This window comes from Bison bison, unplaced genomic scaffold (genome assembly GCF_000754665.1).
Source record: "Bison bison bison isolate TAMUID 2011002044 unplaced genomic scaffold, Bison_UMD1.0 scf7180017864135, whole genome shotgun sequence".
NCBI lineage: Eukaryota > Metazoa > Chordata > Mammalia > Artiodactyla > Bovidae > Bison > Bison bison.
The window spans coordinates 4492942-4520271 of record NW_011494707.1 but is presented as its reverse complement, the minus strand read 5'-3'; the positions used below and the strand labels follow the sequence as shown (position 1 = coordinate 4520271).

General features: G+C 40.8%; 1 protein-coding gene across 3 annotated transcripts in view; it reads right to left on the bottom strand.

Moving 5' to 3' along the window:
- VEPH1 (ventricular zone expressed PH domain-containing 1) overlaps positions 1-27330 on the bottom strand; it is a 276656-nt gene that overhangs the window by 116745 nt on the left and 132581 nt on the right. For all 3 annotated transcript variants that reach the window (XM_010839863.1, XM_010839864.1, XM_010839865.1), the window contains exon 7: positions 10641-10861. In XM_010839863.1, coding sequence (XP_010838165.1) covers positions 10641-10861 — 221 coding nt within the window. The remainder of the gene's footprint in view (positions 1-10640; positions 10862-27330) is intronic.

The following is a 27330-nucleotide window of genomic DNA, read 5'->3' as shown; positions in this document are numbered from 1 at the left end:
AAGTCGGTGATGCCATCCAACCATCTCATCCTCGGTTGTCCCCTTCTCCTCCTGCCCTCAATCTTTCCCAGCATCAGGGTCTTTTCAAATGAGTCAGCTCTTTGCATCAGGTGGCCAAAGTATTGGAGTTCCAGCTTCAACATCAGTCCTTCCAATGAACACCCAGGACTGATCTCCTTTAGGATGGACTGGTTGGATCTCCTTTCAGTCCAAGGACTCTCAAGAGCCTTCTCCAACACCACAGTTCAAAAGCATCAATTCTTTGTCACTCAGCTTTCTTTATAGTCCAACTCTCACATCCATACATGACCATTGGAAAAACCATAGCCTTGACTTTGTTGGCAAAGTAATGTCTCTGCTTTTTAATATGCTGTCTAGGTTGTCCTTCCAAAGAATATTCAGGATTGATTTCCTTTAGGATCGACTGGTTTGATTTCCTTGCTGTCCAAGGGATTCTCAAGAGTCTTCTCCAATACCACAGTTCAAAAGCGTCAATTCTTCAGCACTTAACTTTCTTTATGGTCCAACTCTCACATCCAAAAATGACAATTGGAAAAACCATAGCTTTGACTATATAGATCTTTGTCAGCAAGGTTATGTCTCTACTTTTTAATATGCTGTCTAGGTTTGTCGTGGGTTTGGGTGAACTCCAGGAGATGGTGATGGACAGGGAGGCCTGGCATGCTGCGATTCATGGGGTTGCAAAGAGTCGGACACGACTGAGCGACTGAACTGAACTGAACTGAGGTTTGTCATAGTTTTTCTTCCAAGGAGTAAGTGTTGTTTAATTTCATGGCTGCAGTCACCATCTGCAGTGATTTTGGAGCCCAAGAATATAAAGTCTGTCACTGTTTCCATTGTTTTCTCACCTATTTGCTATGAAGTGATGGGACCGGATGCAATGATCTTCGTTTTTTGAATGTTGAATTTTAAGCCAACTTTGTCACTCTCCTTTTTCACTTTCATCAAGAGGTTCTTTAGTTCTTTGCTTTCTGCCATAAGGGTGGTGTCATCTGCATATCTGAGGTTATTGATAATTCTCCCGGAAATCTTGATTCCAGCTTGTGCTTCATCCAGCCCTGCATTTCGCATGATGTACTCTGTATGTAAGTTAAATAAGCAGGGTGATGATATACAGCCTTAATGTACTCCTTTCCCAATCTGGAACCAGTCCATTGTTGTGTGTCCGGTTCTAAATGTTGCTTCTTGAACTGCACATAGATTTCTCAGGAGGCAGGTCAGGTGGTCTGGTATTCCCATCTCTTGAAGAATTTTCCACAGTTTGTTGTGATCCACATTGGCACCCCACTCCAGTACTCTTGCCTGGAAAATCCCATGGATGGAGGAGCCTGGTAGGCTGCAGTCCATGGAGTCACTAGGAGTCGGACACGACTGAGCGACTTCACTTTCACTTTTCACTTTCATGCATTGGAGAAGGAAATGGCAACCCTCTCCAGTGTTCTTGCCTGGAGAATCCCAGGGACGGGGAAGCCTGGTGGGCTGCCGTCTATGGGGTTGCACAGAGTCGGACACGACTGAAGCGACTTAGCAGTAGCAGTACATGGTCAAAGGCTTTAGTGTAGTCAATGAAACAGAAGTAGATGTTTTTCTGGAATTCTCTTTCTTTTTCTATGATCCAACAGATGTTGTTAACTTAATCTCTGGTTCCTCTGCCTTTACGAAATCCAGCTTGAACATCTGGAAGTTCTTAGTTCACATACTATTGAAGCCTAGCTTGGAGAATTTTGAGCATCACTCTGCTAGCGTGTGAGATGAGTACAATTGTGTGGTAGTTTGAACATTCTTTGGCATTGCCTTTCTTTGGAATTGGAATGAAAACTGACCTTTTCCAGTCCTGTGGCCACTGCTGAGTTTTCCAAATTTGCTGGCATATTGAGTGCAACACTTTCACAGCATCATCTTTCAGGATTTGAAATAGCTCAGCTGGAATTCCATGACCTCTACTAGCTTTGTTCGTAGTGATGCTTCCTAAGGCCCACTTGACTTTGGACTCTAGGATGTCTGGCTCTAGGTGAGTGATCACACTGTTGTGGTTGTCTGGGTCATTAATATGTTTTTTGGATAGTTCTTCTGTGTATTCTTGCCACCTCTTTTTAATACCTTCTGCTTCTGTTAGGTCCATACCATTTCTGTCCTTTATTGTGCCCATCTTTGCATAAAACACTCCCTTGGTATCTCTAATTTTCTTGAAGAGATCTCTGCTGCTACTGCTGCTTAGTCACTTCAGTCGTGTCCAACTCTGTGTGATCCTGTAGACGGCAGCCCACCAGGGCCCCCCATCCCTGGGATTCTCCCGGCAAGAACACTGGAGTGGGTTGCCATTTCCTTCTCCAATGCATGAAAGTGAAAAGTGAAAGTGAAGTTGCTCAGTCGTGTCCGACTCTTAGCAACCCCATGGACTGCAGCCTACCAGGCTCCTCCGCCCATGGGATTTTCCAGGCAGGAGTACTGGAGTGGGGTGCCAATTGCTTTCTCTGTGAAGAGATCTCTAGTTTTTCCCATTCTGTTGTTTTCCTCTATTTCTTTGCATTGGTCGCTGAGGAAGGCTTTCTTATCTCTTCTTGCTGTTCTTTAGAACTCTGCATTCAGATGGGTATATCTTTTATTTTCTCTTTTACCTTTCACTTCTCTTCTTTTCTCAGCTATTTGTAAGGCCTCCTCAGACAACCATTTTGCCTTTTTTGCATTTCTTCTTCTTGGGGATAGTTTTGATCACTGCCTCCTGTACAATGTTATGAACCTCTGTCCATAGTTCTTCAGGCACTCTATCAGGTCTTTTATTATTATTATTATTTTATTTGTTTATTTTTCACTTTACAATATTGTATTGGCTTTTCCATGCATTGACATAAATCTGCCATGGGTGTACCTGTGTTCCCCATCCTGAACCCCCCTCCCACCTCTCTCCCTATCCCATCCCTCTGGGTCATCCCAGTGCACCAGCCCCGAGCACCCTGTATCATGTATTGAACCTGGACTGGTGATTCATTTCAAGATAATTTACATGTTTCAATGCCATTCTCCCAAATCATCCCACCCTCGCCCTCTCCCACAGAGTCCATAAGACTGTTCTATACATCTGTGTCTCTTTTGCTGTCTCGCATACAGGGTTATCATTACCATCTTTCTAAATTCCATATATATGTGTTAGTATACTGTATTGGTTGTCTATCAGGTATAATCCCTTGAATCTATTTATCACATTCACTGTATAATCACAAGGGATTTGATTTAGGTCATACCTGAATGGTCTGGTTGCTTTCCCTACTTTCTTCAATTTATGTCTGAATTTTACAATAAGAAGTTCACGATCTGAGCCACAGTCAACTCCCGGTCCTGATTTTGCTGACCGTGTAGAGCATCTCCATCTTCAGCTGTAAATAATATAATCAACCTGATTTTCGTATTGACCATCTGGTGATTTCCATGTGTAGAGTCATCTCTTGTGTTATTGGAAGAAGGTGTTTGCTATGACCAGTGTCTTCTCTTGGCAAAATTCTGTTAGCCTTTGACTTGCTTCATTTTGTACCGCAAGGCGAAACTTGCCTGTTACTCCAGGTATCTCTTGACTTCCTACTTTTGCATTCCAGTCCCCTGTGATGGAAAGGACATCTTTGTGTGGTGCTAGTTCTAGAAGGTCTTGTAGTTCTTCATAGAACCATTCCACCTCAGCTTCTTTGGCATAGGTGGTTGGGGCATAGACTTGTGTTACTGTGATATTGAATGGTTTGCCTTGGAAATGAACAGAGGTCATTCTGTTGTTTTTTTAGACTGCACCCAAATACTGCATTTTGGACTCTTATTGACTATGAGGCCTATTCCATTTCTTCTAAGGGATTCTTGCCCACAGTTGTAGATATAGTGGTCATCTGAATTAAATCTGCCCATTCAGATCCATTTTAGTTCACTGATTACTAAAATGTAAATGTTGACTCTTGCCATCTCCTGTTTGACCACTTTCAATTTACCTTGATTCATGGACCTAACATTCCAGGTTCTTATGCAATACTGTTCTTTATAGGATCGGACTTTATTTCCATCATAGTCACATCCACAACTGGGCATTGTTTTTGCTTTGGCTCAGCCTCTTCATTCTTTCTGAAGCTATTCTCCACTCTTCTCCAGTAGAATATTGAGCACCTACTGACCTGGGGAGTTCATCTTTCAGTTTCCTATCTTTTGCCTTTTCATACTGTTCATGGGGTTCTCAAGGCAAGAATACTGAAGTGGTTTGCCATTCCCTTCTCCATTGGACCACGTTTTTACACCTACCTAATTTTACCTTTGGGCTTCTGCAGTGGCTCAGAGGGTAAGCAATCTGCCTACAATTTAGGACACCTGGGTTCAATCTCTGGGTTGGGAAGATCCCCTGGAGAAGGAAATGGGTATCCACTCTAGTATTCTTACCTGGAGAAGTCCATGGACAGAGGAGCCTGGCAGGCACCTTTGCTATACTTTGCCTTTCACTTCACCTGGCACCTGATTCTTAAAAACAAAGAATAAACACAGTTTCACCACTACTTTCACCATCACCATCAAAACAACCAAAGAACATACCACCCATTCAACCAAGCCAGAGGTTAACGCTTTGAGTTAAAACTTCTTAAATGTAACTTTCTCCCCCATGTCTTTGGCTAGTTGGAAAGGTGGGTGTGAGGGAATGGTGACCCCATGCCTGGGGCTTAGGGCTGAGTCAGATGTCCTTTGTCCTTTCCCTCTGCTTCCCCCTTGTGCCTTCCTCCTGACCCTCCCTTTTCCCTACCTTTTCTCATTTCTCCTATTTACCTCCCCACACAATTTCTAGCCCTCAAAGCTTCTATCCCTGGTTGGGGCCTGAGTCTGACCTCCTACTAAGACCACCTGTGACGAACTGTCCCTGGTTCTGATGGTGTCTGATCAGAGCAGCCTCCCTGGCACCACATGCACTTAGCAAAGGCATCTTCTAGTCCAAGGATCGCTGACTGCTCAGCCAGCACACAGTTGCCAGGAACTGCCCTCTCCTTCTCCAGCTTCTCCTGGGTCTTGGCAAGCAAACAGTTCAATGGTTAGTGGCCACCCAGTAGGCTACTTAGGGCTCGTACAGTTTTGAAAGGTACAGACCTTTTTTTCCTATCTTGACGCCCTCTCTTTTTTATTTTTTAAAATCCTTAAAATTAATTCTTCTTGGAGTACGGTTGATTTACAATGTTGTGTTAGTTTCAGGTATACAGTAAAGTGAATCAGTTATATATATATATATATATATATCTCCACTCTTTTATAGTTTCTTTTCCCGTATAGGTCAATATAGAGTACTGAGTAGAGTTCTCTGTGCTACACAGCAGGTTCTTACTAGTTATTTATTTTTATATATGCATATGTGCTAAGTCACTTCATTTATGTCTGACTCTGCAACCCCATGGACTGTAGCCTGCCAGGCTCCTCTGTCCATGGGATTCTCCAGGCAAGAACACTAGAGTGGGTTGCCATGCCTGTTTCCAGGGTATCTTTCCAGCCAAGAGATCAAACCCATGTCTCTTATGTCTCCTGGATTGGCAGGCAAGTACTTTCCCACTAGTGCCACCTGGGAAGCCCTATTTTTATATGTAGTAGTATGTATATGTAAATCTCAAACTCCCAATTTATCCCTCCCCGCTTCCCCTTTAGTAACCATGAGAAAAATATGGAGCGCTTCACAAATTTGCATACCATCCTTGAGCAGGGGCCATACTGATCTTCTCTGTATGGTTCCAATTTTAGTATATGTGCTGCTGAAGCGAGCACCACCCTGTCTTTTTTAATCCAAAATTGCTGTTATCTTTCTTTTACTTCTCCAGAATTAACTTCAAAAGCTAAATGTTTTGCTTGGCTATCCTGTTATTTAGCCCTATTGGTTTATTATTTAGATAAAAACATTCATCCTGAAATACAGGAATAAGAAAAGCGCAAGTGTGCTTACCTGGTGTATCAAATAAAACTCACCCAATTAATTCAGTCACTTGGCACAAAGGAGGCTCCTGTCTCCTCCAGTTTTTTAGTCTCTCTAGGATGCTAATTGTTTTTCTTTTGATAGTCTTATAATCTTGGCCTGAAGTCTAAAATCTGGCCTGCTGGGCTATGTGTCAGATTTGTAAATTAGATGACATCTGTTTTGAATTTTAACCATCTTTAATTTTCTTTCAAGCTGTCTCTTCCCTTATTCATTTCCCCTTCAGTTGTAAGGGTCAGACTTTGCTAGATGCTTTAGACAAAAGTGTGGATCTCTCTGCTTTGTGGGGCACAGATTAAAATTACTGAAGCTAAATGGTCACAATGAAGGCTATTCAGAGAAGAGATGTTGGGAGAGAAGCCTTAGCAACCATCCCAGAGAGGATGAGCAGCTAATACAAAAAGGGGGCAGTCCACACCAGTCTTTTTGAGGTTCCCACTGAATACTTATAATCGATTAGAAGGAGACTGATGGAGAGGGTTGAAATGGATGAAGTATTCTGAATTGAGGGAGAGGCTGAGGTGGTGATGGTGGTGGCAGTATTTGAAGAGCATGGTGACCTTTTATCTTTTAACATTTTTTTCTCTTTTTGTCCCTAGAAAAATAATAAAGGGAGGAGAAATGAATTTTTCTAATGCAGACCCATATTTGGATAGAGACCCCCTTTTTTCCTCCTATCTACATATCTCTTAAATTCTTCTTTTCATGAGGAAGTTGTCTATTGCTAATTGGATTGGGCCTACTTTATTAAGAACCATTTTTCCTGTTGGAATGCCTTAATGTAACACCCTGTATAACAAGTTTTTCCTTTATACAAACCCTTTTCACACATATAATCTCACAGAGAGTCAACTGGCCTCTTGTAACTTTGCATGTGTAGAGGCAAGAAAGAATGGACAGACTGTTGGCCAGAATACATGTCTGAGCTTTTACATCTGATGCACACGCCAGTCACCATTGGAAGAAACGAGCAGGCTAGCTGTGCAGAGAATATAAAGTGGCTCCCCCAAACCCCAGCTGTAGAAGCTCTAAACTGAATTCTGAAACCACCCCATGAAAATTAGCTAGCAGTGACTCTGCTTGCACACAGACGACAAATCATCCCTTCACGATGCTGGCTTTGGGTTTCTTGGATGTTGCCATGTGTAGGCTGTTGCTAGGTGTAAATGCTGTTTTTAAAGTGGAATATGTAGATAGCAGTGGTTTTCAATTGGGGGATATTTCTGTCTCTAAGGGGACGTTTAGCAATGTCTGGAGACATTCTTAGTACAGCTGAGGGGGAGCGTTGCCCCTAGCGCCTGGTGCATACACGCCGGGGAAATGGTAAGTATTTCTAGAGTGCACGGGATAGCTCCACAACCAAGACTTAACCAAATGTCAACAACACCAAAATTAGAAATCCTGGTATTGTAGGAATCTGTACTAGATGTTGAACCAGGGAACAATAGATTTTAATATGCTAAATCAAAAGTATGGTGTTGAGAGAAAAGGGCACTTGCTACCTGTCTTCCTTGAATGAACAGCTATTGTTGAGATGACCATCTTGGCCAGAAAACATTCTCTGTGTGGAATGAGCCAAGAGGTGCTTCATATGGGCTCCCCTCCTGCTCCATCTTTTCTTGGTTATCAGCATGCTTTTCCATGTGCTTGTGGTCACTTGAGCTAGACAGCTCTGGATTTTCATTCACTCTTCTCCCCTTCTCCTCAGCCCACCTCTCACCAGTAACTGATTCTTTCTAATTCCAAGCTGTCTCACCATGGAGGGAGCCGACTGCTAAGGCTCCAACAATAGCATCCTGGTCACCGTCTCTCTTGCCAGCTAAATCCATTCAGGGCTCCACCATGTCAGCCACTTCCTCACCCATCTAGTCCTTTAGTGAAGAAATATTGAATGCCCACTATCTGCTAATTACTGTGTTAGAAGCAGTGTTTATTCTCTGGGTAAAAATCTTTCCAAGTCACCAGGTTGCTTACAGAACAAACTCCTTGCTTCTCTGTGAATGTGCCTCTGACATAACTTTTCAGTTTACTCTCCTGCGCTCCACTGATGTATTCACTCCAGTCACATTGAACCAATTGCTTTTCCTCAGTCTGGGTCACACATTCTTAAGCTCTTTTATCTTTGCACGTGAGGAGTGTCCTTTGTATTTGGAGTGCCCTTTAAACTCTTATTTGGGAACTTTCATTCATCCTGTGCAACATGATCTGGTACCTACGCAGATGCCTAGCTCATGGAAGCTACTCAACAAATATGGAATGAATTTAAATTTCATCTTCTTTGTGAAACATTCTTCATTTCCCTGGCTGTATGTCTCTCTTGAGCCACAGCCTGCTATACCCACTTCCACTAACGCCTCACATGCACGGACTGTGAACCCTTTGAGGAATGGTGTTTCATGTCTATGTCTTGTTCTGTATCTCTTGGGACCTTCAGGCTCTGTGCCATGCTAGACATAAAGTGGATCCTTGTGACTAAATCTTCGCTATTTTGTGAGGTTGGCTTCTGTGTTTCTGGAATGCTATTTCAGACTGAAAATGATATGCATCATTTGCTAACCCCCCAACTCACAAAATCTGATGCTAGTCTTAAATATGTCCTGCCCCTTCTGAAATTTTAGTCCATCTTTTATCATTTAGTTACTGTGTAACTTTAGGAAGAGAGTTAACCAGTCTCTGAGCCTTTGTTTCTTCCTCTATAAAATAGGAATAATGATAATTGCCCTTCTCAACTTGTAGAGTGATCATGAGGATCAAATGAGGTGATGAATTCGAAAGTATTTTGTAACTTCTATGGTCATAAAACTTTCCAAGTGTCTCTCTATTCAAAATGTGACAAATACAATAAAACACCTCCCTCAATCTTGTATGGTCTAGACTTCTTGAAAGGACCAGATTTATCATATCCACTCTCTCCCTCCAACCCCAGGCATCCTATTTTATGCTCATCCATACCACTGGCAGATCACTCACTACAATCATCAGTAATTTTTAAATTGCCAATACCTGTGGACATTTATCTATTCTTCCTTCATTTGACCTGACTCCAGGCTGCCTCTGCCTGAGATGTTCTCTGCATTGGAGCCAGAGTAAGCCTCCTGAAACATGGATTCTGATCATATCCTAATACATAAAAATCCTACCATGGCTCCTCACAGCCTCCAGGATAAAATTTAAACTCCTTAAGAAGGTCTTGATGAAAGTGAAAGTGGAGAGTGAAAAAGTTGGCTTAAAGCTCAACATTCAGAAAACGAAGATCATGGCATCCAGTCCCATCACTTCATGGGAAATAGATGGGGAAACAGTGGAAACAGTGTCAGACTTATTTTTGGGGGCTCCAAAATCACTGCAGATGGTGACTGCAGCCATGAAATTAAAAGACGCTTACTCCTTGGAAGGAAAGTTATGACCAACCTAGATAGCGTATTCAAAAGCAGAGACATTACTTTGCCAACAAAGGTCCGTCTAGTCAAGGCTATAGTTTTTCCTGTGGTCATGTATGGATGTGAGAGTTGGCCTGTGAAGAAAGCTGAGCACCGAAGAATTGATGCTTTTGAACTGTGGTGTTGGAGAAGACTCTTGAGAGTCCCTTGGACTGCAAGGAGATCCAACCAGTCCATTCTGAAGGAGATCAGCCCTGGGATTTCTTTGGAAAGAATGATGCTAAAGCTGAAACTCCAGTACTTTGGCCACCTCATGCGAAGAGTTGACTCATTGGAAAAGACTCTGATGCTGGGAGGGACTGGGGGCAAGAGGAGAAGGGGACGACAGAGGATGAGATGGCTGGATGGCATCACTGACTCAATGGACGTGAGTCTGAGTGAACTCCGGGAGTTGGTGATGGACAGGGAGGCCTGGCGTGCTGCGATTCATGGGGTCACAAAGAGTAGGACATGACTGAGCGACTGAACTGAACTGAACTGAAGAAGGTCTGTCATATCCTGCACCATCTGGTCCTTGCCTATTATTTCATCCCTATTACCTAATATTGATGCTAGCCAGACAGAATGACTTCTGTTTCCAGAAAGTGCTGTGCTCTTCCACATACTGCCCCAAAGCCAGCCTGGTATAATCTGGTAATCTTTCAAGACTTGGTTCCAAATGTCACCTCTTCTGGGAAGCATTTCCTGATTTCAGCTTCCCATTCCTCTCCATTCCATGCAGAAGTAGGTACCCCAATCTGTGTTCCCCAAACTCCCTGACACAATCATAATTGGCATAATCTTCCCACTATTCTATAATTATCCACTTATTTTTTACCTACTCTCTGGACAATGAGCTCTTTGCATAAAGGAATATGTTTTATCTCTCTATATGTCTAGCCGTTGGCAGGATTCCTGGCATAGAGTAAGTAATGATTTAAATGTTTGTTGAATAAATAAACAAATTCTATAAACATTATTATTTGTACTACATTCTTATTTCTTTACTGTATTTTCTGCACTCAGAAAATTGTTTTGGTTACATTCTGGTTTTTACAGATTTAGAAAAATTCTGGCAAATGTCATAATTTATTCAGAAGTTACTCTATGTTGAGATAGTGAGTTTGGCTTTCTTTGGAAACTTTGATGCCTACAAAAGAAAGCATAGCCTTTGGTGCTATGCCTTCATGGGTTTGCAGCAGATCCTGAGGTCCCGAGAAATTCCTGCTCACCTGTCATTTCTGGCCTTGGTGGTTTCCAGTTGTCGGGTAAGGAGCTTGGAAATGGCAGTGAAGCTGTTGCTCATGCGGAAGATGTCTCTGCTCTGTGGGCCCAGGATGGAGGAGAAGGTGTCCGTGATGCTCTTGATCTCCAGCAGGAGAATATGATGAAATGAGTGCTCCATGCTGGCCAGCTGACTCACCAGGAATGGCAGGCAGCTCCTGGCTCTCTCCTGCAAGAACAATGGAGAACGCATACAATTGCTGGTAGGGATGAAAACGGGTGCGGCCACTAAGGAAAACAATATGGCTGTTCCTCCAAAAACAGAACTACCCTATGATCCATTAATCCCATTTCTGGGAATCTATTCAAAGGAAACAAAATCATTATCTCAAAGAGATACCTGCACAGCCATGTTTGCAGAAGCATCACTTGCAACAGCCAAGACATAGAAGCAACCTAAGTGTCCACTGACAGATTAATGGGTAAAGACAATATGGCACACATGCATGCAATGAAAAGTTATTCAGCCACAAAAAAGAAGGAAATCCCACCATCTGTGACAACATAGATAAGTCTGGAAGGCATTATGCCAAGTGAAACAAGTCAGAGAAAACACAATTACTTACTGATATCTCTTTTTTTTTTAATAATTTTATTTTATTTTTAAAACTTTACATAATTGTATTAGTTTTGCCAAATATCAAAATGAATCCACCACAGGTATACATGTGTTCCCCATCCTGAACCCTCCTCCCTCCTCCTTCCCTGTACCCTCCCTCTGGGTCGTCCCAGTGCACCAGTCCCAAGCATCCAATATCGTGCATCGAACCTGGACTGGCGACTCGTTTCATACATGGTATTTTACATGTTTCAATGCCATTCTCCCAAATCTTCCCATCCTCTCCCTCTCCCACAGAGTTCATAAGACTGTTCTATACATCAGTGTCTCTTTTGCTGTCTCATACACCGGGTTATTGTTACCATCTTTCTAAATTCCATATATATGCGTTAGTATACCGTATTGGTGTTTTTCCTTCTGGCTTACTTCACTCTGTATAATAGGCTCCAGTTTCATCCACCTCATTAGAACTGATTCAAATGTATTCTTTTTAATGGCTGAGTGATACTCCATTGTGTATATGTACCACTGCTTTCTTATCCATTCATCTGCCGATGGACATCTAGGCTGCTTCCATGTCCTGGCTATTATAAACAGTGCTGCGATGAACATTGGGGTACACGTGTCTCTTTCCCTTCTGGTTTCCTCAGTGTGTATGCCCAGCAGTGGGATTGCTGGATCATAAGGCAGTTCTATTTCCAGTTTTTTAAGGAATCTCCACACTGTTCTCCATAGTGGCTGTACCAGCTGGCATTCCCACCAACAGTGCAAGAGGGTTCCCCTTTCTCCACACCCTCTCCAGCATTTATTATTTGTAGACGTTTGGATCGCAGCCATTCTGACTGGTGTGAAATGGTACCTCATAGTGGTTTTGATTTGCATTTCTCTGATAATGAGTGATGTTGAGCATCTTTTCATGTGTTTGTTAGCCATCTGTATGTCTTCTTTGGAGAAATGTCTGTTTAGGTCTTTGGCCCATTTTTTGATTGGGTCATTTATTTTTCTGGTATCTCTTATATATAGAATCTTAAAAAAAAAAGTCAAACTCATAGAAACAGAGACCAGAAAAGTGGTTACCAATGGCTAGATGGTGGGGGAAATAAGTAAAAGTTAGTAAGGGGTACAAACTTTCAGTTATAAGATGAATAGGGGTTTGAGAGGCTAATGTATAACATGGTGACCACAGTTGCTAACAGGGTATCATGGAACTGAAATTTGCTAAAATACATGGGATAATGGATGGGTTAGTTAAATTGATGAGAGGAATCCTTTGATATACATATATGTATATCAAATCATCATGGTGTACACCTTAAATATCTTATAACTTTACTTGTTAATCATACCTTAATAAAGCTGGCAGGGGGTAGGAGGGAGTGGAGAATAATGAAGAACTAAGGCCTGTATTTCAAAAGAAAGTCAGAGTCCCATGACCTGCAGATGACAGCTCTATGGGGAGTATACTTACAGAGCTAGCTGAAGCTAACAATGTTTCATTCATGATGCCTCTGAATTGGCTTCTATGAGGTTTTAATTTCTTTCCTGACTGCCAGGACAATTTTTTAAAATTTTCCTGTTACTCCCTTCTTAAGAATATGTAGTTTCATGAGCCTATCTTGCCATGTCCAAAGCTCTCAACCACCGCTAATGATCTGACCTCACACATCCACCCTTCCGGACTATAGTTCTTCCTGGGGGCCAAGGTTCCATGCCAGTGACTCACTAACTCCACACGGACACGGGAGGCCTGATCAGTGGCACCCTCCAGCCATCCACCTGTCGGATGATGGCAGGCACCATACTACCTCTTCTCCACAGGGTATCTTCACTCATCTATTCACTTTAAGCATCTGGCAGCATGTTACAGATTTATGTGCCTGGTTGAACGAGTAGATTCTATTAGTTAGCTTTAATCAAGTTAACTCTCACAATTGACTTAAATAGATTCCTTCAAAGAAACTGATGATGAAAGACAATATGAATAACTTAGGTATGAATGAATAAGAAAATGGCTTAGCTGACAGGTCTCCTATACCTAGGAGAACTCATCAGGCATATTATGGGCTGACAAGTTTTAATCCAACATGACTGGAAGAGAGCCATAAAAATTCAAAATTATCTAGAAGGTTATTTGAAATGTAGATTTGTGGCCAACATAAATAATGATATACCATTAATAATGTAAAATATGCTTATTTCATCTTTAACTGCTCTTTTAAAATATTTTTTACTTTTTAAAAAATTAATTTATTTTTAATTAAAGAATAATTGCTTTATAGAATTTTGCTGTTTTCTGTCAAACAGCAACATGAATCAGCCATAGGTATACATATGTCCCCTCCCTCTTGAACCTCCCTCCCATCTCTCTCCCCATCCCATCTCTTATGTATTTAAAAATTTTTATAATGGTAGTATAATAGAATATATGTATAATTATAAACAAATATATGTCAGAGATTGATGCTCAAAATCCTTTTAAGTGATAGGTGTACAGGTCTAAATTAACTCTTCCAGCTAGGAATTTCCCTGTTTCCTTTGTTACAGCATTTTGAGCCTTCATTTCTTTCAAGATGTAACTCCTGTCTCCTTCAGGAAGCCATCCCTAGTGACCTCTTCTGTGTGAATTTTCATTGTATTACAAATTCTTTTTTAAAAATCTTGATGGGCTTCCCTGATAGCTCAGTTGGTAAAGAATCCGTCTGCAATGCGGGAGACCTGGGTTCAATCCCTGGGTTGGGGAGACCCCCTGGAGAAGGGAAAGGCTACCCACTTCAGTATTCTGGCCTAGAGAATGCCATGGGCTGTATAGTACATGAGGTCGAAAAGAGTTGGACATGACTGAGCGACTTTCACTTTCACTTTAATACTTGGTTTCATTTGATATTTTTGTTTACTCATGACTTTTTTTCCACCACCAGATCAGTACTGCAAGTCTATAATATGCCTGTGCTAGACTTGAGTCTGTCCACGCCTTGTGCTCTGTTAACACGCACAGATTTAATTCTTACCATTATCCTAGGACATGACCGAATCGACTTTGCATGCATGCATGCATTGGAGAAGGAAATGGCAGCCCATTCCAGTGCTCTTGCCTGGAGAATCCCAGGGACAGGGGAGCCTGGTGGGCTGCCGTCTAAGGGGTCACACAGAGTCAGACACGACTGAAGCGACTTAGCAGCAGCAGCAGCAGCAGCATTACCCTAGGTCACGCGAGTGGCAAAGAACTCGCCTGCCAATGCACGAGATCTAAGAGATGCAGGTTCAATTCCTGGGTCAGGAAGATTGCCTGGAGGAAGGCATGGCAACAACCCACTCCAGTATTCTTGCCTGGAGAATTCCATGGACAGAGGAGCCTAGCCGGCTACAGTCCCTGTGGTCGCAAAGAGCTGGACATGACTGAAGCAACTGAGCACGCAGGCAGACTCTAGGTGGCAAGGGTGAATGAGAAGCAGTCTCTGCCTTTAAGGAGACCTGCAATCCCCCCTTCCATGTATAATTTCCTAATGTTTAAATGTACCACTCAAGTCTCCTAAAGGTGCTACTTCTCATACATCAATCAACCTGGCACAGAACTGAGCCTGTAGCATCTATACTCTGTGTATGTCTCAATTCACTGATTTAAGTAAACCTTGTATTCCAAGACATGTATGTGTGTGTGTGTTAGTCACTCAGTCGTGTTTGACTCTTTTCGACCCCATGGACTGTAGCCAACCAGGCTCCTCTGTCCGTGGAATTCTCCAGTCAAGAATACTGGAGTGGATAGACATTCCCTTCTCCAGGGGATCTTCCTGATCCAGGGATTGAACCCAGGTCTCCTGCATTGCAGGCAGATTCTCTACTGTCTGGGCCACCAGGGAAGCTCTAAATGCCAAGATATGACTTTACAAATAAAGTATGTATTTGCAAAGGCATTCTGTGCTTTACAAGAAATACTTAGTACAGAACATATTTCAGTAGTGAATATCCCTAATTTTTAGTACTTAACTTGGTTTTCAAAGATTCCATGTATAATTGCATTGGAACACATCTCTTGGGGTAGAGGTACTTGCCAATCAACTCCTTAATAACTATTTGTTAAGAACCTCTGTTAGTCGATCAGTTATGTCTGACTCTGTAACCCCACAGACTGTGGCTCACCAGGCTGCTCTGTCTATGGATTTCACAGGCAAGAATACTGGAGTGGGTTGCCATTCCCTTCTCCAGGGGATCTTCCCAACCCAGAGACTGAACCCAGTTCTCCTGCACTGAAGGCAGAATTTTTTTTTTTTTTTAATATTTATTTATTTTGCTGCTCTGGGTCTTAGTTGCGGCATGTGTGATCTAATTCCTTGACCAGGGATCAAACCCTGCATTGGGAGTGCACAGCCTTATTCACTGGACCACCAGGAAGTCCTGCAGGCAGATTCTTTAGTGTTTGAGCCACCAGGGAGCCCTAGGGCACAGTGCTCTGTGGGACTGAGACACACTTCTGTGAGCTGGATAGCTAACTGAAGAGAAATTTATTCACTGAAGGATTACAATATTAGATGAATGAAAAATAAATACCACTGGGACAAGTTCCTGATAGCCTATTTTATACGTTGGCTCATGAAATTGCTAGGTAACAGAAGGGAAACTTAAGTACTCTTTTTGAGTCTAATATTTTTTTCAATGAAAGCATGAAATATTTTTTCAATATAGATGCTTTCATTCATGCAAGGGTTCTGTATGTGAATTCATGGTGTGTGATTCATCACAGGGATGTTTTCCCTTCCTCATTTAAAGGCAAAAGCTGGATGTCAGGGTCCATACCATGTACCAGACACTGTTTTAGAAACTAGGAATATGGTACTGAAGAAAAAACAGTAAAAACTTTGCCACAGTAATGAGGCAGATAATAAACAAAATACATGTGTAAAATACAGTGTGTGTTGGATGCAGAAATGTGCCTCAAAGGAAAAAAGAACAGAATGGGGAGACCCACGGAGGGGAGTTAATGTCTAACGGTAGAGTCAGGTCAGATCTCACAGAGAATATGACATGTGAATTCAACAGGTTTTAGGATCTAAATGCAACATTCTCAATAGCCACAGAAAACGATTACAGTAAAACATATCTTGATTGACCCAGGGAGGTCAGGAGAGATAAGAACTGGGACATAGGAGATGTGATGCTTTACAACAGAGAGTGCAATTTCAAATTTCAGGTAACGTCCTCTGCTTCAGCTTCAGATTCTTCTTCAGCAACTTTTTAAAAGTCAGTCTACAAACATTTCGCTTTTGAAAGCACATGTCTTCCTCAAGGTGAGGATGGCCGGAATCAACACAATTCTGGATGACTTTCTGGCAGCCAAACTGAGCTGAAGGGAAAATTAATCACAGTGCGGGAACAAGAAAAGCTATAACTGCTCTGGAACTCACACATGAAACCAAGCCAACCTCACGTCGTTTGTTCTGAAACCTTGGAGCATGTCCACGTACCTCACAGGGGTAACAGATGTGACTTTGGATTAGAAAGTGTGAGGTTAGGATAAGAAGCGGGTTTAGGGGATTCTGATTTCTTTCTTGGCACCACGATATTTCGTCTCTGGGGGCCAGTGACTGCATTTTTTCTGCTTTCAGTCATCCTGCCATAGGGACAGGGTCAACAGCACCTGTGTGCTTTAATGGCAGGCCTGACCTCATCCCTTCTGACATAAACTGATCATTTAATATTAAAACAATAATAGCTGACCCACAGAGAGCACTTAATTTAAGCACCAAACCTATTCTATATGCTTTTTAGGTATTTATTCATGTAATCCTCCCAACAACACTGTGAGGTAAGTACTGCCATCGCTTCCATTTTATAAGAGGGAAACTGAGGCACAGATGGAGGACTAATCAGTCCAGGTCACGCTGCTGCCCGGGTCTCTACGTCCGTGTCTTCACTGGCTATGCCTCCACCCCTCCCATCCCAAACCCCAGACTCCCTGCTTCTTTTGCCTATATTTTATACATGTGATCCTTTTCACTTTATATTGATTTAGCAGTATAAATATCATAAATACCTTATAAATACAGAATGGAAGAGCAAGTCTTAAACTTTTTGGTCTTGGGAACTTTTTACTGTTTTAAAAATTACAGAAGATACCAAAGATTTTTTGTTTATCTGAGCTGTATCTATTGACATTTACCATCATTTAGTTAAATAAAAGAAATTTCAAAAAATGTCTGGAGAGGTTTTTGACTGTTACAATGGGGGATGGGAGGGGATGAGTTGGTAGTGTCTACTGGGCAAAGGCTGGAGATGCTGCTAAACAACCCACAGCCCCCTCGAAACCAACAGTTACCTGGCTCAAAATACCAATAGTGCCAACCTGAGCTAAGTGAAACTGGCTTTTTGTTTGTTTGGTTTCTTCCCTACAACATGTAGTGGTAAAGAAAACAATGAAGAGTACACTTGGTCCCACTGTCTTGATTTGTGCTAAGGCACTGGCAGCTTTACCCAACGTTGCTTCTGTCCTTTCAGTACAAATGTCAACCCTGTGAAAAGGTCAATGATGTGTATTAGTGTGAAAATAGCTTTGACCTCTAAGATCCCCTGAAGGGGTTTCAGAGGTCCATGGACTGGACTGAGAATTGATGAACTAGAATCAAGGGTCAGCAAACTTTCTGTAAAGAACCAGACAGCAAATATTTTTGGCTTTATGGGCCATGTGGTATCCGTTATGGGAAAACAGCTACAGACAATAAGTAAATGAATAGGTGTGGCTGGATCTGGCTCACAGGCAGTGATTTGCTGACCCCTGAACTAGGTTATATGCTTGCAAAATTGCCTTGGCCATACCATTCATTTTTTGTATTATTCATTTTGTTTGTAAAATACTGTTACTGCTATCTCATAAAAACTCTTCTCTTTGTTAGGCTGCATGCATATGTGCTCAGTCACTCAGTCACTCAATCATGTCTGACTCTTAACAACCCTATGGACTGTAGCCCGTCAGGCTCCTCTGTCCATGAGATTCTCAAGGCAAGAATACTGGAGTGGGTTGCCATTTCCTCCTCCAGGGGATCTTCTGGACCCAGGGTTTGAACTTGCATCTCCTGCATCTCCTGGATTGGCAGGCAGATTCTTTACACTGAGCCACCTGGGAAGCCCTTTTGTTAGGATAATAGAATGTAAATCAGAATGTGGCCAAAAATGAAAACATGGGAGCCTGGTTATGTTGATGATAGCTCCCCTCTATTAAGCATCCACTATGTGCCAGGTACTTGGCATCTGCTTCCTCACCTAACCCTCATGACAACATTGCAAAAATGGTAACAGGATGAAGATACTGGTAAGAGTGCTAATCATTTGATCAAGATTACACAAGATCTGCCTGACTTCAGAGCTTGAATATTGCCACTTTAGCTAGGCTGAAAAAGACGGCTTAGTGCAGCCTTGTGAGCTACCACCTTTCTCCATCTCCCACCCACAGCAGGCATCACCAGCTGATTATAGCATTCTCTGCCGAAACTTTCCAAGACCCTTTCTCAACATCACCCTCCCTGTGAGAGGGTCTCAACCCTGGCTGTATGTTATTAGAATCACTTGGGAAGCTGTTAGAACAATTTAAGTGCCCAATAATTCCTCTTCCCGACTCCGTTTCTATTTAATTTCATTGTAATGGGTGGCGTCCAGGCATAGGAATTTTTAAAACCTCCCAGATAATTCTAATATAATACTAGGGTTGAGAATCACTAGTCAACATAGTTCCAAATCTGTGAAAATTTGAGAATTTGCTGATATAGGAAATATGGATTTGGTCCTGAAATCTACATTTTTCTCTCTATCCTTTATCAATTTACAAGCGAATTAAAGAAAATAATATATTTTGCAGCCTGAATGAAAATATTTTAATTCCTGGGCATCTGTTATCACTTTTTTTTAATTGTGCCATATATTGTATTTCTTCATAATTCATCTCTTAGATGTTTCCACACACCAAAGAGACACCTGCAAGGTGCATTAGGAATGTAAACCAAATGAGCTTACTGTTAAGGCTTTCTCAGTGAAGCTTTCCTAGGGAAAATCCAGCTTTTGCTTAGGAACCCTCAGAAGCCTGAGCGGGGACAGCAGTGTTTAACTGCTTGCATTTACATTCATTTCATGAGTCTCCTTCCTAAAGATGGTGCAGCTACTAGCTTCAGAGCAAGAGTTGAAGGGTTAGGATGGACACTCCCCCTTCACCTCAATTCCCTGGCTTCAAGAAACTCTGGAGCAGGGGAGTCAACTCTTTTTGATTGGTCCTGGGATTTTCCTTGTTTCAACGCTGAAGGTCCCTCATCCTGGGAAACCCTCAATCAAGGGCAAATTGGGACATTTGGGCACCCCACTCTGGAGTGAGAAGGTGTGAAATTATTTCAGTTTGGAGAACTCTGCTAGACAGCCTAATGCTGCTGGTGAATGTGATGCTATATCTGTCTGGGTGTGTGTATATATGTGTGTGTGTGTGTATTGTGTGAATGTGTATGTTTGTGCACACAGAGTCAACTATTACTATTCATAGTAGCTGTGTTCTACAAAGTCACATCAGACACTGGATTAGGAAACATGGAAGCACTGTTTCTAAAGGAAATACAGGAGTAGGTTCCCAAAAGCCTACACCCACGTATTTTCATCAACTGATCAAAACATAACCTTGTTTTATGTGTGTTTCTATTTAAAGATGTCTTAAGTGATACAGATCATTAATTCATTAAAATTGAGCCTAGCCAAGAGTGCTGTAATTCATGGACAAATGCAACCTACGTAATTTTATCCATGAGGTGCCTCACAGCCATCTCATACTTGGGAAAACCAGAGAGCACTTCAGCACCAAACTTGGGACATTTTAGACATGAAATCACCAACAAAGAGAACAAAGATGAGAAAAACGTGGCACTAAATACATCATCCTTTTTTGTAACTAGGGGGCGGGTATATGACTTTATCCTGGGCATTTGGACTTGAGGTGAAATTTTCTGGGATGGGAGATTGACAGAAAAGGTTTTCTTCCCAAATAAGAATAGACACATGGAGGGACACATGCCTTTTCTTTAATCAGATGTTGCTGAGTCTACAACATATGCTGCCCAGATCTGTGGCAGCCATTTGGCAAGCAAAAGGGGACATGATTACAGGGCCATGTTAATATCCCAAGGAGGTGGAGAGGAAGAGCCTTATCATCAAGGGTTCCTGATGACCTTGTGGAACTTTTGGAGGGATCCTGGACCCATCAAGTCTTGCAGACTTCTTAAATGAGATAATAAATATTCTTATTATTGAAACTGGCTTTAGTTTGATATGCTATTACCAAACTCATCTTAGCTGACACAAACTCTTCAAGACTTTGGTAGGAGGAATAATGAAATAATACCTAAGAAGGACCTGGCATAGAGCAAATGATTTTTTTTAATGGCAGCAATCAATCATTATTATAAGTAGTATTTTTAATGTGTGTAAGTAAAATTTTTAGTAAGTAAATGTAAGTAAAAATTTTAAGCAAACTTTTTAATTTTAATGTGATAACACTGGAAATATCAATGAATTTAAAAATAAGCCATTCAGTAGAGGCCTAGTGTTTTATTATAAATATTATTGTTGTCAATGCCAGGCATACTACTAGCACACAGTAAATGTTTAATATTAATAGCTTTTTGACATTATGGGATACATGCTGTATATGAAAGAACAGATATAAACATATTTAAGTAATGAAACAGAACATTGGCAATACCATTGAAGGCACCAATGTGCCCCTCCCTTGTGCTTCCTTCTTCCTCTCTCTGAATACTCCTTTGCAGAGAAACCAATATCAGGTTTTAAAAGTCATTTTTAATTAGTGGGAGTCCACCTTGGAACATAAAAATTTTACTTACTGGTGGTGCATGAATCCTGGTCCTATTTTACTGGAAGGCTTTTAGGCTCTCCTACTCTGTGGTCTGTTCAAAGTTTGGGATACTAACCTTTAAAATAAAATTTTAAAGATCCTATTGACAGATGAGTTTATAGTCCCTCTTTTTAGAAATTCCAGATGACTAAGTCCAGGTCATTACAGACCTGTTTCTGCTGGAGTCAGCTGGTCTGTCTGTGTGATGTGCGAAGCTTCTCCACGCCAGCCCCTGCTCAGGGCCTCCCTGAATCACACCCACCTGAAGATTTATAGCTCTTTCTGAGACACTTTCTAGCAGCAGCCCAAACTGTTCCACTGCCTCAAAATTTCCCCTTGAAACAAGGAGCAGTTAAGTGTTTGGCTTTCTAGAAGCTTCCTTTACTGCATGGAAAGTAGAACTGGTTAGACACTAGTCGGACAAACAAAGAGCCCAGGCTGTTCTAACTGTCGATACACACGAGAGATTTCTTGGGATACGTATTTCCAGAGGAAGTCCCACCCTGGGAGAACAGGAAAGGTGGCAGTCCATGGAAAGCCCTCCTGACAGAGCAGGCACAGGAGTGGTGTGGTGGTCATAGAGGGGATCAGAAGCTCTTTCCTGTGTTCGAATCCTGGCACTACCACCAGCCAGTCATGACTTGAGCAAGTCACTTAACTCTGCATGGCTCAATTTATGAAACAGATTAATGTACCCACCTTATAGAGAGGTTGTGAGGATTCAGTGAGTTAAAAACAAAGCATTCACAACAATGCTTGGCACAGAAAAGTGCTAAATAAATGTTAGCGATTATTGTTTCAGTGTTGAAAATCTTAAATGTAAATGCAGATGTATCTAAATTATCACCAAAACTAAAACAAGCTGTCTCAAAAGCCATATATCCCCTTAATTTTTCCAGATAACTTATTTTGTGATTTAATAAAGGTTTGGAAGTTCTAAAAATGTCCAAAACCTCAATACCAGCTCAGTAAGCAAATATAGGCCACTGTTTTGGTAACCTGTGAAAAATTTACCTAGAGGTGAAATTTGTTCAACATTTTACCAAGATAGCCTATTTCTCTTTTTTAAAATGTTACATGAGGGCTTTCCTGGTGGCTCAATGGTAAAGAATCCACCTGGCAATTCAGGAGACATGGATTCCATCCCAGATCTAGGAAGATCCCACATACTCAGGGCCACTGAGCCCCTGTACCACAACTATTGAGCCTGCGCTCTAGAGCTCCGGGAGGCACAGCCTATTAAGCTCAGGCACCCTAGAGCCCGTGCTCTGCAACAAGAGAAGCTACCGCAACAAGAAGCCCAAGCACCCCAACTATATAGGAGCCCCAACTCGTAGCAACTGGAGGAAAGCCTGTACAGCTATGAAGACCCAGCACAGTCAATAAATAAATAAATGAGATTATTTTTTAAAATGGTGCCCAGACAAGGATACACTCTTCTAGCCTGAAAATACTAACACAAAAATAAATGTAAAATGCTTGCAAAGTAAGTAGGCATCAAGTGCTGTCAGTTTATCATATTCAAAAGCTAAGATTCAACCATTTTAAATATCAAACATTAAGAGAGCAAGCTGCTTGAAATCCTTTTTTGTGGAACAAAGTAGAGAATAAATAAAAACATTGTTGATGTCTCTCTTAGGCAGATAATCCTCCAATTTTGAGCTGATTTTTAAAATAGCATTCTGAAACGTCACATTCCTCAATTCTTTCTTTTATCCTCTGGTCATGCCTCAAGTTTCTGTGTATAAACTTGGAGTTAATTGAACATATTTTTCTTCCCATTGATAAACACAGCTCTATTATAATTTAAACAGATTTATATATTCTAAATAATCATTTAATCCAATGTAAAGGGAATGAGTTCCTATCCTTTCCTTATTATTTTTGATTCAGTTTCTATGATTTTAGGAACACAGTTTCCATGGGCACACGTAGAGTAATAAATCATCCCTAGTAAAACAATACTGTCTAGGCAAAACAATTAAAAAAAAATAAGTCCCAGTAATAAATTTCAAGAAACAGCTGATGAAAACAGATGTATCCTTTGTTTTGAATGAACCTCAAATTTTCTAACATGGCAAAAATTAGAGATCAGCTGGACTCAGTTCAATTCCATGCACTTGGCACAGAATGCTAAAGTAAACCATGCCCTTGTTAAAAGAAAAATACAAACAGAAAACACAAAGTATAATTTTTGCAATTATGGCTTTTATTTAATATTTAAATGTGGAACTTACTATGTCTTCCTCAAAGAGGTGTTTTAATGAAGTTGACTTAGGATTTAAAGTAGAAATCATAGAATTTAAATGTAGCTTATTTTTATGCCTTGCTATTTGAGACAATAATGTAACCAAATAAATTCTGTTTTTAATATGATTGCTTTTTTTAAAGGGTAGAAAACTGAACATGGTCTCCTGTCAGTAAGTGTTTCTAATTTAAGAGTATTTTCCCCTAAATAGCATTTGGTGTGGCCATATTTATGTCTGAAAACGCAAATCTCTCTTTGTTTGTACTGAGAGTTAATCTTTCAGCATCTTTTCTTTGCATTGACCCCCAAATACTTATAGATTTTAAAGCTTGTAGAAATCTATCTAATTTGAGCTTCAAGCATAATGTTGTTTTGTGGGTTGATAAAGGATTTAGAGGTCGGATTTACTCGTTAAAAACTGGGGGCTTGGGAACTTAGCCTTTTAAAGGTAAATCTTTTGTGTGGGCTCAAGCGACTCAGAATGAATTATACAGAGCCAGAATTTCTTCTCCCACCACACCATGGTCCCCTCATGTAAATTACCTCTCATTGATTATCCCCAACAATGGTTCCACTATTTCTTTTGCTTCAATTAAGCAAACTTTTTGAAAGAGCATTGAGGATTTTAGCATTGAAACATTTTTGCAAAACTCAAAGCAGCAGCCCATCTTTAACTACACAATATCTATTTAGCAAATGTGGCGTAATCACAGAATGATAGAAAAAGTAACCACAGATCTTCTGGCCTAATCATGGAAACCATTTTGAAGAAAGTTGCTTATTATGGGCCCAAAAAGAAAGAAATAGGGAGAAAGAAAAAGAAATTGTGTTTGAACTTTTTGCCAGGAAAAAAAGAAAAAGTGCTTTGTGGTCATTAGAAAAGGAACACAATATGGTATGATTTAACTCAATCGAACTATACATCAGCTACAATTGAACTTTCCATACTTTTCATTACATTACATAATTTACTCATTATACAATTAAAAACAAGATGCCTATCTTTCTTTGCACCTACTTATTAAAAAAAAAAAAAAAAGCCAGGATGTTTTATTCATGGTAGCTGACATATAACTCCCAAAATACAAGTTAGATAGAAGTACTTGGATAAGTATTACCTCATTATGTACAGAGGAGAATGAAGTGGAAAAGTGCAGTTTGCAAATGTGACCTTGCCTAAGATTGGCAATTTCCTTAGCTAGGATAGATTAAGTTTTTCTGCTACATGTGTGCCCCCTATCCCGCCAATGCTCCCCTTTTCTGTTGCTGCATTTTGCCTTGGGTTAATTATTTCTGGTCTCATAGCAATGTTTTCTCATAGCAATGTTTTCATTGTGAACCTCTTGAACTGCTTGCTGGAGGTAAGCAGGGCATAAATAAATAAGTAAATCAAAATATGCAAACAAATTGCAGCTAATAGGATGGGGTTTGAAGGTAAGGCTGGCCAGGGTGTGCTTGAAAGCGAAGGTCTGAAATGTACTAGCTTGGAGGAAAAAATTACTTCCAAAGTGCTTTCTACTCACTTGTGAGCTCACCTTTATGTAAACAGTGGAAATAAAGCAGAACAGCCTGTTTAGGATTTTTAGATAAGGCTGTGTTGAGATCTTGAACGGACTCATAGTCCATTTTTATCTTAGTCTATTTGGGCTTCTCACAGTTTTGAAGACTACTAAGTCCAAGATCATAGTGTTGGTAGATTTGGTTTTTGGTTCCATAGAGGAAGGGGACAACAGAGCTCCCTGAAAACTCTTTAATAAGGGCACTAATCCCATACATGAGGGCTCCACCCTCAAGACCTAATCACCTCCCCAAAACTCCACCTTTTAATACCATCACTTTAGGATTAGTCTTCAACACAGGAATTGTGGAGATGGCTGTGCACATTTAGACTAGAGCATGATGTAATTTTGCCATTTCTCAGCAGAATAATAGAAGCGTCACCTCATTGTATTCATTGTTTTCATTTTATCTACTTTGTGGGATACTAAAACCCATGCATTTAGCCTTCAAAGTAATTCTCACTTTCTAAAGTGGAAGATGGTAGAATATTTCCTTCAGGAAATCTCTTTAACTTCCCATTTCTTCCCATTGCCCACCTTCTCTGCCAATTTAATCTGTACCTACCAGTCTTGAAGAGAAAGAGTTGATCACTAAATCATGTTTTGGGAATGCAGAGCTATCACAGAGAAGGTGGGCTCTGGGAAGTGTTTCGAAGGAGGAAGAAATATTTGACTGAGGCAGGGGCCATTGTCACAGCTGAAGAAAGATTGTCTCCTAAGAAGAACATAGTAGAAGGAAGAGCCAGAGAAAACATAGACAGCAATAGGAGTTTAGTATAATCCAGGGATCTCTAAAATCAACCAAGAAAATAAAGACTTCAGTAACAGGAGATAGGAAAGTGTTTGTTTTCCACTTTTCTGGGTGAATTGCCAGATATTTGAAACTCTATGGAATTGACACAGCACTGAAGTTGGGAAATCTACAGTTCTGAAAACATTCACTTTCCAGGCATCTCAAATTTATTAATCGTAAATAGCAACTATTTATTTACCTACTCTAGATTTATTTATTACTTAACAAGGAATAAACTGATGCCAAGATACCCTTCTCAATGTAATTTCTTTTCTGTTATCTACATGTAAATAACAAGACTCATTCTGGTTAATGCTAAGAACTCTAGCATGAACATTTCAGTGTGACAGTCCATTGCTGATCTGCTGACTGTCAGATACATCTTTTAGAGGCTGTGAACTAGCACTAAGCTCCCCACTCCTATTCACTACTAAATAAAACCAGGCTTACTGTTTTTGATAAATAAGAAAGAGAGCTGAAATGTAAATATCAGCTCAAATAGTACAGTTATGGGTATGCAATAAAACTCATCTACTTTCAAGTGTTCTTCTCATAATTTTTGAGAGTAAAATTATTTTTAAAAAACCACAAAAACCCTTAACATCATGATGACACTATCTCTGTGTCAAATCGTGCTGGGAGTTTTGGGGATGCTTCTAGATCCTGGTTAAAATATGATGAGTCAAGTAAAAAGAAAAAACAAGAAAAAATGGAAATTTAAGCAAAGGAAAATCTTGTATATACACTCCCTAAGTTATTATGTATAAAAGTGCTAACTAGGAACACTCTCCTCATCCTTCCCCCATCACCACCCCCTTTTCCACAGGAGTGGGGATGGGGTGAGGAATTCTAGGAATGTTACATAGGAAGTATCAAAGCCCAGTGCAGGATCCTTTCTAAGAGAAGAAAAACCAGAGCCCCTTCCAACAACAGAAGGGTTGATTTTTATTAAATATTTAACTCTGCTTTCTCTCCAGTGCCTTGCCCTCATCAGATGTGTGACAAATGCTCAGAAACTGTATAACAAATACTGCTTGATGTTCCCTGGGTTTCTGTTTACTCTAACATTGCCAAAGATGGTCATTTTTAAAGGTTATTGACTTATTACTTTGTAACAAAATGAGTCTTACAAAGAAACTCTGGGGGTATGGCTGTGTGTTTATAAACCATACATGAATCATGCATGCAAGTACGCATGTGGGTATGTCCAGACCTCAGGGGAATCCTTGAGTAGATAAACCCTGTGGGAGCTGGATCCTTGAGACCAGTGCATCTTACACTTTCATGTGCACACAGATCACCTGGGGATCTTGTTACCTTGTAGGTTCTGAATGTAGTTCCCAGTGATGCCCAGTGCCAGAGACTACACTTTGGCCACCACACAGAAAGAAGACCAATAGAACCTGAAAACCAATAGCTACAACCCATGACTGGAACCCTATGTCTGTAGTGTTCCTGGTCTTCCTTATGACCTGCCATGTCATCAGCAGCTGTCTACTAGCATAAGACCTATACTAGTGTCAAGTTCCAATCTCAATCTAACAGCTGGTCAGCAAATATTTGTGGTTCATATGCTAGGAACCCATCGCAGGGGTGGGCAGTGCA